Source organism: Mastigoproctus giganteus, chromosome 2 (genome assembly GCF_048544385.1).
Source record: "Mastigoproctus giganteus isolate SK-2022 chromosome 2, ASM4854438v1, whole genome shotgun sequence".
Lineage (NCBI taxonomy): Eukaryota > Metazoa > Arthropoda > Arachnida > Uropygi > Thelyphonidae > Mastigoproctus > Mastigoproctus giganteus.
The window spans coordinates 86,048,125-86,060,497 of NC_143576.1; the positions used below are offsets into that span (position 1 = coordinate 86,048,125).

At 34.3% G+C, this 12,373-nt stretch overlaps 1 protein-coding gene across 2 annotated transcripts in view; it reads left to right on the forward strand.

The window, feature by feature from the left end:
• Positions 1-12,373, forward strand: part of Galt (Galactose-1-phosphate uridylyltransferase) — a 154,711-nt gene that overhangs the window by 10,953 nt on the left and 131,385 nt on the right. For both annotated transcript variants that reach the window (XM_090389326.1, XM_090389327.1), the window contains exons 2-3: positions 855-1,024; positions 10,886-10,961. In XM_090389326.1, the coding sequence (XP_090245452.1) occupies positions 855-1,024; positions 10,886-10,961 (246 nt within the window). The remainder of the gene's footprint in view (positions 1-854; positions 1,025-10,885; positions 10,962-12,373) is intronic.

Genomic DNA, 12,373 nt, shown 5'->3' on the forward strand with positions numbered 1-12,373 from the left:
TGGTGGCTGGGTGTCCTGTTTATAACATAAACTCACACTTACACATTACACAAACCTAACACTAATTTTTTTTTCTTTTCCAGGCTTGTTTATGTATAATAAAGTCAGTGATATTAGGTGGATTTGGACAAATGTCTAGGGACCACCAAAGACTATAATAATAATAATAATACCTAAACATCATTGCTGACCAGGTACACCCTTCCATGGCAACAGTCTTCCCTTCTGGCGGTGCTGTCTTTCAGCAGGATAATGTGCCATGCCACACCGTCCGGATTGCTTATGTTGCATTTACATTCATTTAAGTAATGGTTTAATTACAGTTTTGATAAAATATTTATAAAATAATGTTCATGATAATAGTAAAATTTATAATACTTTTTTATAAAAAGGATGGTATACATACACAAAACTATTATCTTTGAAAGCATTTGTCCCAAGTGATGTGAGAAATTTATTAAGCTTTTTTAACTAGACAGTTGTCCAATTCATTTAAAGGTGCTGGGTTGATCAAAGGATTATTTTAATCCATTAGACTGTTCAGCCTTAGAAATGCTGTTGTTTAGAAACATAGCACATACACCCCATGGCCTGAGTTGTCCCTGACAATAATTTAAAACAACTCAGCAGTTGTAGGAACAGTAGGCCTGGCAGACATGAAAGAAATTTCAGTATATTACAGGCCTGAAAGTTTATACTGTAACTTCTTTGCCTAAATGAACAATTGCTCTTAAAGATTGGTTAATGAAGCACTTTTTTCCCTCATGTATTTTCAGAGTAAAATAATTGGATGTAAATCTTTAAATTTAGTTATTCTTTAATAATATTAATGTGTTAATTTCATTTGTTTGTAGAACATTCACATATCAGGTACAATCCTTTGACTGATGAGTGGATTTTAGTATCTCCTCATCGGACGAAGCGACCATGGAAAGGTAAAATAGAAAAGTCACCTGAAGAGGCAAATTCTCCAAGTAACTCTAGTAATTATTTATGTCCAAAAGCAGTAAGGGCCAGTGGAGAGGTGAGTATAATTCAAATGCTTTAATCCCGCTATTCATCCTTTTGGGTGTTCTTTGATAATTTGTTAAGCATTACAATCATTATTCAGCAAGTTGCTCGGTGATCTAACATTGCCACCTTATGCTTTCTTCTTTTACCTTCATGGCTATTAGAATTATTCAAATAAATGTCTCTGCAATTTTAATTACACCACAGTACTGCAAATGTGCCCATTCATATATATATATATGTAAGTATGGTTTTGACTTGCAGTACAACTGTTGAACACACTAAAATATTATTTCTTTATGAGATCAGTGGAATACAATGGTTTCATCGCTATTTGGCTTTTCTGTAGTACTTCTTTCCCCTTCTCCGGAAACACATTCCCCTTTTGTGTCATGTTCAAGTGGCATTGTTGTTTTGCCAAATTTTCCATTGATATTGCAGAAGGTAGTGTTGTAGGGCTCATCCTAGGTAAATTACACCAGTTCAGATTGGAAATCCATTTTGTAGAAACAGACTTAGGTGGGACAGCCTGTATACTATTTTAGCAGTAAAATGAAGCACAAAAAAATTGACAGATGAAAATAATCTTTTTATTCAGTGCACGAAAAAATGAATATATAAATTTTGCATACAGAAAATCAGAACACAAATTTGGTGAGTATTTTTTAAGAAAAATTTATTCTACTTTGACTTTTCTTTCAGAAAGCTATCCAAAGCCATCTGGACAGTTTTCTTGTTCCCCCCATAAATTTCTTTATAGCAATTTGTATTATCAACTGCTAACTATGTTACTCTCATGTTAGGTCATCTTCAGTAAAGGTCTCTTAGAGACTTGTCAGTTATCTGCATAGCTTAAGGCATCTGTTTTACAGTTATAGTTCATTTCTTGGGCATTTCAATGGGGAGATCCGTGTAATAAGTACCCATTGATCCACTTACATTAAGTCCTCACTGGCTGCTTCATCACTGTGTGAGATCAAAAATTCTATGGAGGAAGGGCAGAAACCTCTATATCAACCATACCAACCACTTACTGCCAAGTCTCAATCCCCAAGAATGAATGAACTTCATTGCCATGTTCTCATCAATACAGACTTGCCAAGCAGTTTGACTTTTTTTTGGATGATATGGACAAGATTAGAAAAGTAAGCAAAAGCTGTGTGAGAAATTACTGACCAAAAAAAAAAAAAAGAAAAGAAGTTGAGTGCAAATCAAGAGTTTTTCACCTATGCTAATGCAAAAAGAAATAAATCACATAGATCTCTTCTAGGTCTGAATTGGTGAAATCACAGTCATTTCAAAATACCTATTCAGATAAGAGTTGACAGGTATTTTGCATCCATTTTTATGACAAAAGCATTTTTGAAACGGGGGGGGGGGGGACAGATAAAGAGAGTTATTATAGTAATATTAGTTATATAATGATTTCTGTGGAGCACCTATCAGAAAAACTATCGAGGTTGCAAGTTGTAAGGCTCCTGGGATAGTGGGGATGCATCCAGGTATATTAACTCTTTGTGGTTCAGTGCTGGTATCTCATGAACCATCGTAAAATTTTTCTTCTGGTTCAACGTTGTCAGATGTGAATTTCTGTTTTGCCAAATATATAGCCTGTTTTCCTTCTCTACTGGTGCAATTTATGAACTGCCTTCTATTTATACTTCATATAAATAATTTTATGAACTAATTGAATGTATACATTCAATTGTTAACAACTGGTGGCTGTAGTTTTTTTTTTTTTTTTTCCATTTTTAGTGTTCACTTTATATTTACTCTCTGCCAGAAACAAAGTGTTTAGTCATGGTGTAAACGTCTCGTAAAGGCCTTTCTGATGAAGAAATTTAGAAATTGTTAGAATTTTTCAATTCAGAATTTGATTTACTTTTGTCTGATAATGATGATGATGTTATTTTCGATCCTAATGATATATCTTGTATCAGTGATGAAGGGATTAATAATGACCTGTCAACCAATCTGGTGTGGAAAATTGGAGTCTAGGCAAGCTAAATGATGTTTCATTCAAACATTTTCCTGTTACTGTTTCGAACTGTGTATTTTTTTGAGTAATTCGAATATTACGAAAAATTTATTTATTTTTTTTTATTTTTATTTTCTCAGAGCAAACTCTGAGAAAATAAAAAAAAAATAAAAAAATAAATAAATTTTTCGTAGTATGAATCCAGAGCACATAGGCCTCTTTCATTATAATTCGAATATTACAAAAACTGAACTTTAATATTTTCAGCTGTGTTTTACTGATTCTTTGTTTGAAGAAATTTTTAACGAAACAAATAATTATGCCATCAAAACTCTCATATAAGCTACTTCCTGATTGTTCCATCTGGTCCGACTGGGTTTTGGTTTCAGTGAACAAACTAAAGGCTTTTTTTTTTTGGTGTGATTATTAATATGGGACTAAATAAAAAAAACTTCTATAAAGGAAGACAGTGGAAATGATGGGAAAAAAAAGAAACAGTTCAATATTGTGAGACATGCTCCAGAAAACCGGTATTGCATCCTGGTGAATGTTTCAAGGAATACCACACACTAAAATCATATAAATAATAAATATTTAAAATGTCTAAAACACTTTTATAATGTTTTATCAATCAGTTTTATATAATATCTCATGTAAATTCAAAAATAAATAATTTTTGAAGAGCTCATATTCAATATTCATGTTTTTTTGTTAATGAGCTGCGCCAGAATGGAAAGACAGTAGAAATAATGCAGGGCTGCAAAGGGTTAAAGAATATGTCAAGGGAGTATCTCATATCATTAGAATTGTTTTAAGATCACTAAGACTCTGAGGTGATTACTTTTTACTGGGAAAGTGGAAATGTCTCACAAATTCATAATGGAGAGGCTGAATTGGAAATGAGTAACCATAAACTGAGTTTGACTGTTGTAGTGATTAAGATAATGAAACCTTTCATTAAATTTATAATACATAAATGTTTTGATAAGAATGAAATGCTAAAGGGATCACAGCAGGGGTTTATGAAGGAAAAGTCTTGCCCGACAAATCTGACAAATGAAGTAATACATCATTTAGATGCTAAAAATAATTTCAGTATTGTATATCTAGATATTAGTAAAGCTTTTGATTTGGTTCCTCATGAGAGGCTGCTGTACAAACTGGTGCATGCTGAGATTACTGGGATACTGAAGTGGATCAGGGGCCAGCTGAGTGAAAGGAGATGATGATAATTAATGGGCATTCTTCAGAGTGGACTTTTATGGTGTGCAGTATTCCTCTAGATTCAGTGTTGGAGTCCCCTCTTGTTTTTGATCTTCATTAATTGATGATGGTATAGGAAAGGCTGTCACAGTTTTCTGATGATTTTAATGGTAGGTAGGATGGTAAACAAATCTGCACCAGGTGTTGCTTCAGAATGACTCACATAGGTTACAAGCAAGGTCTGAAAGATGGCAAATAAAATTTCATCCTGATAAATGTAAGGCCACAGAATCAGAGGTGGTTCAGGATGAGAAAACTGTGGAGCAGTGGTGTTCAACCTCAACCTTACCATGTTTCACGTTGTCTATGCCAAAAATATGATTTGCCACCTAAGTCATGTTCAACAGGTAGACAGATTTTTACAACTAACTCCAAGGAATTTGTTAGTTCACATATTTAGTGCAAAAAAATTATAAAGAAAAAAAAAATACAATTTATTACAGTAATTTTTGGGTCTTTTATTGCTGCTGCTTCACCCAAGCCAATTTGTCAACATCAGGTTGTAATTTTGTTGTTGCAAGAATTACTAAGTTTTTAAGATTACTATCTGTAAATCAAGACCTTTCTTTGGTCTTGATTAGTTTCATTGACAAAAAGGCTTGTTGACAGATATAAATATTTGAAAAATGGCAGATATATTGCTATGCAAATAGTCTGAAATTCAGAAAATTTTCAGAAGGCAATAACTTCCAGAACTGGATAACATCATCTACTACTGTAGGAATTGCAAGAATTTCTTCCAACTTTAATATATATATATAGTATTATATTTTAATTCAATCAGTGTATCTATTTTCTCTTCTTATATAGAAAATATATTATTAAATAATGAGACATCACTTCCCTCTGGCACCTCCGTAGCCAGGTGGGCAGGAGCAGCAGTGCGTAGCACACGCTTCTTGATTAGACCGGGGTTTGAGCCCATGACCACCAAATACGGAGGATGCGGAAAGGTCAGGGAATTACCACCACATATCCACGGAGCAATATGGCCTTAGTTGCTGATGCTTCTAAAAACCAAAATAACAACAATTATTCCGATTATCACGTATATTCTTCTGATTTTCATGTATCGTTTAATTTTTTAATTGGTAAGGTGATAAAGGGTAAATTTGTGCTTAATATATCTTTACTTTTATAGCCTGTGGATAATATTCCTCCTATTTTTGCTAATCAGAATCACTGTTTAATAGAATTAAAATTCAATTCACGACCGGGGCTTACTACACATATAGTGAATTATACTTATAGTGAATAGTGAATGGTACTCGTATAGTGAATGGTACTTTACTATGGTGACTCCATCATAACGCGATTTAATTGTACAGCGAGCCAATTGTAAAGTGGAGATCCATTGTATTTTTAACTTTTTTTACGTGAAATTTCGGATAATTGGGGCAGCCGCTTAATTGGGCCAAAATGCACTAGTCTCGATTTGTCCCAAATAATCGGAATCGACTGTATATATATACAGGGTGTCTCAAAAATACACGGCATAACTTCAGGAATGAGTTCCTCATATGTAGACAATAAAAATATTTTATATCAACATAGTTCTGGAAATACTTGGTTTCCGAGTTTTGAAGGTCAAACACTTAACTGTTCACATCACCTTATAGTAATTGTTCAAAATGTCCACTTCTGCCTGAATACAGGCCTCACATTGACGTCTCATGGACTTGCGAAGGCGATGCCAAATTCCTGTCATGTTTCGTAATGTCTCACAACCTGCCACAATTCGATTGCGGAGAGTTTCCACATCAGCTACCAGAGTCGAATACATTAATGACTTTAAATGGCCCACAAGAAGAGATCTAGTGGGTTTAAATCAGGTGAACCTTTCGTGGTACAAACGACGAGCCTCCAGAGCATTGCCGTCTGCCAAACCGTACATAAAGTGCATATCCGCTTGCTCCTGATTTGAGTACATGGTCAGAATGGAAAACCACCAGATTCTGTCAGTACCTTGTGATGAAGGAAATCGCCTGTGGGAGATAAGACATTCCGGTTAATAACTCGGGAACCAAGCATTTCCGGAACTCTGTTGATATAAAATATTTTTATTGTCTACATATGAGGAACTCGTTTATGAAGTTATGCCGTGTATTTTTGAGACACCCTGTATATATATGTATATATTATTATTTTTTTTTCTTTATATATTAATATTAGTACAGTAGAAATGTGCAAAATATCTGCAGAAAAGACATACAGCAGAAACTGAACTGAGTTAGGAATCTTCATAAGAAATCATTCCAGTGTTCTCCCCAGAAAATTTTGCCAACCCGGTGGCATTATAAAGTAGCCAGGCGGGGAAGTGTAATACTTCGGAATATTATAAAATTTTCTGTATTTATAAATGTGACTTAAGCGATCCAGAGCAAAAATTAATCTCATAATTTAACATTATATTGATTTAATGAAAATTTGTGCAACAAACATTGAAAAAATTTAACATTGGCTAGTGTTATATTTTTTAACTGAAAAATTAAAATTCCAACACATACATAACACACTAAATTTAACAAATAAGGTATTTTTTATTTAAAAAGTAGAATGTTTTAATAACAAATTGAAAAAAATCAATTTTATTACAATTCGATGTAAAAAAATAATAAAGAAAAATGTTTAAATCCTTATAGTGATTTTAACTCAAGATTAACATTTGATATATTAATTCTTCTCTTCTTCTTAGAGGCCCAGTTGTCTGCAGCTTTTTTATAATCAAAGTCTGTTGGAGCTGGACATTCTAGAGAAATCAGCATCAGATTATTTAGTGTACTCTGCTTCATGCGATTCATTAAAGGTTTTAATTCGTTTTAGAGTGGAAAATCCGCTTTCACATTCAGCTGTGCTTACAGGTATAGCCAGTCCAATGGCAGCTAGTTTTGCTAAATTTGGGAAAGATTCTTTGAGCTCAGATGTTGAAAATTTAAGCATTATTTGTTTCATCTCTAGATTTTTGTATGACTGTCCTTTAAACAATTTTGATGCAACTGCCCATTCTAGTTTAGTACTATTTTCATAGTTTAAAATTGCAGGACTTCCATTTTTAGAATAATGCTCAAAAAAGAATATCAGAAGCCTCATTTTTTGATCATGGCTCTCTGGATCGAAAACTCTTGAAAAACAGGAAATGATTGGCATATCTGTAAATCTTGCTTCTGGACGGGTAATAACTGTGTCTATGTATTTATCATAGATTGTAGTCTTAAAAGCGATAGCATTAGCATCTGAACAGTCAATACAAAGGTCTGAATGGAGATGGAGATTTTTAAAATGATTAGAAGGGGGTTCTTTCAATTCCATAATGCTTAGTTTTGGGACTTCTAAGATCTGGTCTATTTCTGTTAAATTAACATCTTGCCTTTGCCAAACTTTAGACAATTTATAAAAAATGAAGTAGTACATCTGAAAGCATCTAAGTGAAGCTATGAAATTGTATGTTCTCATATATCTGCTTAAACCTTCAGCTGTGATGTCATTTCATTTGGTGGCTTCTCTTTCGAGTGTAGCAATGACACTCACCAAGGATTCTCTTAAAGACTGTTTTTTTTTTTTTTTGTTAGTTGTTGGCGCATTGGCTTCTGTGGCCATAATGCACCTTCCAAAGTTTTTGCATTATCTACTCTGATCCAAGCCTGACGCGGGATTCGAACCCGCGACCTTTGGGTTGCCAGGCAGGCACTTTACCCACCCGGCTAGCCTGGTCGACCTTAAAGACTGTACAGCAAAGTCAACAGACAGCCACCTAGTGTCACTAGCCATTTTAAGTTTAATCTGAGGAACATTCAGTATATTTTGGATTTTAGTTAAACCAGCCATTCTAACGGATGAATTTTGGAAGAAGAAAAACAGTTTAAGCTATCGTTAAATTTTACCAAATAAGGCCCCTCGGCAGCTGTTTGGGCGCTAGCAAGAGCCAGGCAGTGGATTATACAATGGCAGTTGATCATGAGTCCATCTTTTTCATCTTTTTGTAGTTTTGCTACTCCTTTGTGCTTCCCAATCATGACCACTGCTCCATCAGATCCTAGACCTAGCAAGTTAGAAGTTTTCAACCCTATATTTCCAAGTGTTGCAATAATTTTGTTAGTTATAAGTTTCAGCTTTGACATCAATGATATTACAAGTTTATATAAAACTAACATTAATCTCTTTTTTGAAGTTGACAAACATATTTCATGTATATAATAAGAGAAACTGAGATGTCTGTCGTTTCATCACACAGAAAACTGAAATAATCTGCCGAATGCACATTTTTTAGTATTTCACATCTAATTTCTGAAGCTAAAATGTCAAGCAATTCTTGCATTATTCTTTCCGAAGTGTAATGTGCATTCTTTCCAATATCAAGGTGGTTTAAGTATGTACAACCTATAGCTCTTAAAGCGCTCACAAAAGCATCTCTCTGCAAGTTATTCAAAACTGAAATTGATCTTTCAATTTGTCCTAACCCAGATTCTTCAAGTACACGTTTTTGAATTATATCTGAATGGGAATCAGTGTAACTTGTTTTGTTCATGGTTAATTAAACTTTCTTCAAAGTCTTTTGCACGATATACTCACCCAAGTCATTTCCTTGTTTATGGGTCGTCTCTTTCCGTATTTTGTACACATGGAACACATCATTCCATTATCTTTTACCACTAACCAATTAAACGTTTGATACCAGTCACTATTTATACCTGATAAACAATTTTGAAGCACATTTTTTATTTGAAACAGGCTGTGTTTCACGAGACTGTACCTCCACAATGTCCTTTTTGGAAATTGCCTGCTCTGTTGTTGTTTTCATAATTTTTCTTAAAGAAACTTAAGAGTGTTGTTTTCTGATTTAACTTCTTATTCATTATGATTTCTTATTTTATTTTATTGCAATATATATTATTATATTTGTGCACCTGTATGGAAACAAAGACAAACAACTCATCTAACAGTTCACAGAATTTAATGTGGTGTACTAGCTTGCTGAATTATAATACTCATCTTGTCATAGAGATGGCTGCAGAGTGAGTGAGTCAATACACTGAGTCAACTCAGAAAGTGTCCAAAAGATTTGAATAATAAAAGTGAATCTGAGTTGACTCAGTGAATCATAGAATTCAACCAATGTATTGACTTTGTCAACTGGCTGGCATCTGATAGCTCAACATAAAGCACACGACAATATTCTCAGTAATCTAGATTTGCAGCATTGAACTACTTGATGGCCACATGACGTCAGCACGATGGTCGAGTAGTGGGAGGCCTTATAACTGCATAGGTAGTTACATACCCTAAAGCTGAGTTCTACCAATCTTTCGGCATCCAATCACAATTCCAGCCTTGGCGTCTGCTCCTGTCACATTGACCTCGATCGCATAGTATGTTCGAATTAATATTGATCGAGATCAGTGAGCAGTACCATACAGTACTACGAGAATCACTTACATTTTAGCTGGGTGGTCAGTTGAATTCACTGGGCAGTGTGCCCATTCAATAGGTCCTGGGGAGAACACTGCATTCTTTAATTAACCTCTTTTGGAATCTACGAGCTTAGAAGATTTTGGGAGTGACATTGAGATGTATAAACACTATTCAAGGTAAGGTGGATTTGAGATTTTTAAAAAGTCAGTAGCTGTTTAGAAGAAAAGTAGTGCCGAGAGCACTAAAGAAAAGTTTTTTTGGATGCAGAAGAAGCAATATTTTGTGATGGATGCCAGAAGAGATTAGAAGCCAAGGTAATCCCCAATAAACATATATATGTTCTTGTCTACAAATCTGAGAATTATCAGAGATGAGCATAGAAGCTTTCTTTTTATTTTCAAAAGAAATGATAGATTGCATTTTAGAAAGATTGAAGGAATTACCTGAAGATCACATTTAAGGAACTGGTAGTGAATACTTGAAGTTAAAGATGTTCTACAGAGCAGGATTTCACAAACTGGAATGTATAATGTAATGTATGCTCATCAACAAAACTACGGATAAGATTCCAATTAGTGGGAGACCCATTTGAAAAAACCCATGGGAAATATCAAATAGTCATCAAAATGTTAACTTTGTCAGTTAACAGGATTTAGTTGCCTTCCTTGAGGAGATTAGATGTCACTGGCCATCACTTATTCTTTTTCTGTCATTTAATTTCTGTTTTTTTCTCGGTAATTTATTTCACTTAACCTGCAGTATTGTATTGGAGAGCATTAACAGTTTTTCAGGGCTTTTAATTCCAATTTGAAGATTTGTAACTACTTTATAATAGCCTTTGGTCATTAGGGTCAATCTGATTTAAGAAAGATAAATTTTTAATTTATTAGGCCTCATAACATCTCACAGTAGTCTCTAATAGTTTATAGGAGCTCTTCCAAGGACAACAGTTAAGCAGATCTCTGGGATGCTCAAGAGTCCTTGGACTGATACATTACATCAGCTAGTGAACTGTTCTCAGATTATTCAGCTTCTTTAAGTGCCTCCTTGATTGCATGAGTTAAATATTTTTGCTTTATACAGCACAATTTCATATTTAATTATAGGCCTGACATGCCTATTATTATGAGTCCATTGATGTGTCTTTTTTTTTGTATTTTTGACCTCATTAACATAATTTATGTAAAGTATGTATATATTTTTAATCATGTTGTTTTTTATTAGATCAATCCAGATTACAAACATACATTTGTTTTTGACAATGACTTTCCTGCATTGTTAGAAGATATACCAGATCCCGGTAAGTTATAAAACTCTACTAATATGTCTTCTTTGTATTTACATAAATCCTCAAGCTCATTTGTATTCAAAGTATTCATTATTGCCAGTTGTTTCTGACTTTGGTAAAGCATAATTATATATAAGGGCAAGTGAAATGAAAGCGTTCATCCAGATGTGTAGAAACTTACATTTATTTAAAAAAATTCTCCAACTGATTTAATGCATTTATCTCACTGTGTCTCTAGTCTGTTGTATGCTATGCCTGTAGAAAGACTGACAACAGTATTTATGCAGAGCACTTTCAGTGTCATATGAGTTAAACCTGTTTATTTAAATTATTATTATTATTAATTTATTTCTCAGTTGAGGAGACACCCCTGGAACAGCCATTGGCCAGAAGGGTGTGAGCTCATTCTAAGGTGTGAAGACCCCATAAGCAAAAGGTTACAAAGTCCATGGGACGTTGACCCTGAAAGGTTAAATACAAAATTTTGAAATACATGTGTAATTACGATTTTATATTAGAATATTTCAAATTTTGTCATCTTAGGTTGATATTTAGAATAATGAAAAGATATAGTTAAAGGGATCAAAATTAAATGCAGTTTTGAGCCAAGTGGCTGTGCAATAAAGTTGCATGAGACAATAGGAGTCGGCAAAGACCTGCAACCTGTAGGCGTTGTTGTTACGGAGTCAGCATTCCTGGGGGCAATGAGTGAAACAAGTCATCAATGCTAGGAGCATCTAATCTTCCTGTTAGCAGTTGGGCTAATATGAAAATGTTTTGTCTGTTTCCAGGGAGGAATACTGAGATTGGAAAGTAGGATGGCTCTGGATGGGTGACTAGATGGGTGGTCTGTAAATGGGTGATTTGATATCCTGTTCAGCCATTTCAAGAGCCAGTATTCAATAGTAGAAAACCTTTCATTTTGCTCAGTGGGGCAGAGGACCAAATCTGTGAAGCATACAGTGGGATGGGAAGTATACATTTCAAGATATACTTTTTAACAAGATCTGGGTTTCTAATGCCAATTATCTTCTGTTTGGCACCCCAGAGCACTGCATATGTTTTTGCTTTGATGTAATCAAAGTGTTCAGAGAATGTTGGTCCCTCATCCCATTTCAGGCCAAGGTCTACGTGCAATTTAACCTTTCAAACTTTGCATCCACTTATCAACATAGAGATATTGTTCCTGCTCTTTTTCTTTGTAATTGTCATCTGGGCAGATTTGCTTGGGTTTAAATGTAGTCCAATACAGTCAAGGAAATACTCCAGTTCATTTATTGATTGGCTTGTTGATTTGTTTGCTTAACTTCTTGTAGATCTTTAGATTTAACGAAGAATTTCAGGCCATCAGTATACGTAATAAAGTTGTCTTTATGGGATGCGAAAAATGGTTTCAAAGCTGCAGCAAATAAAAGTGAGGAGAG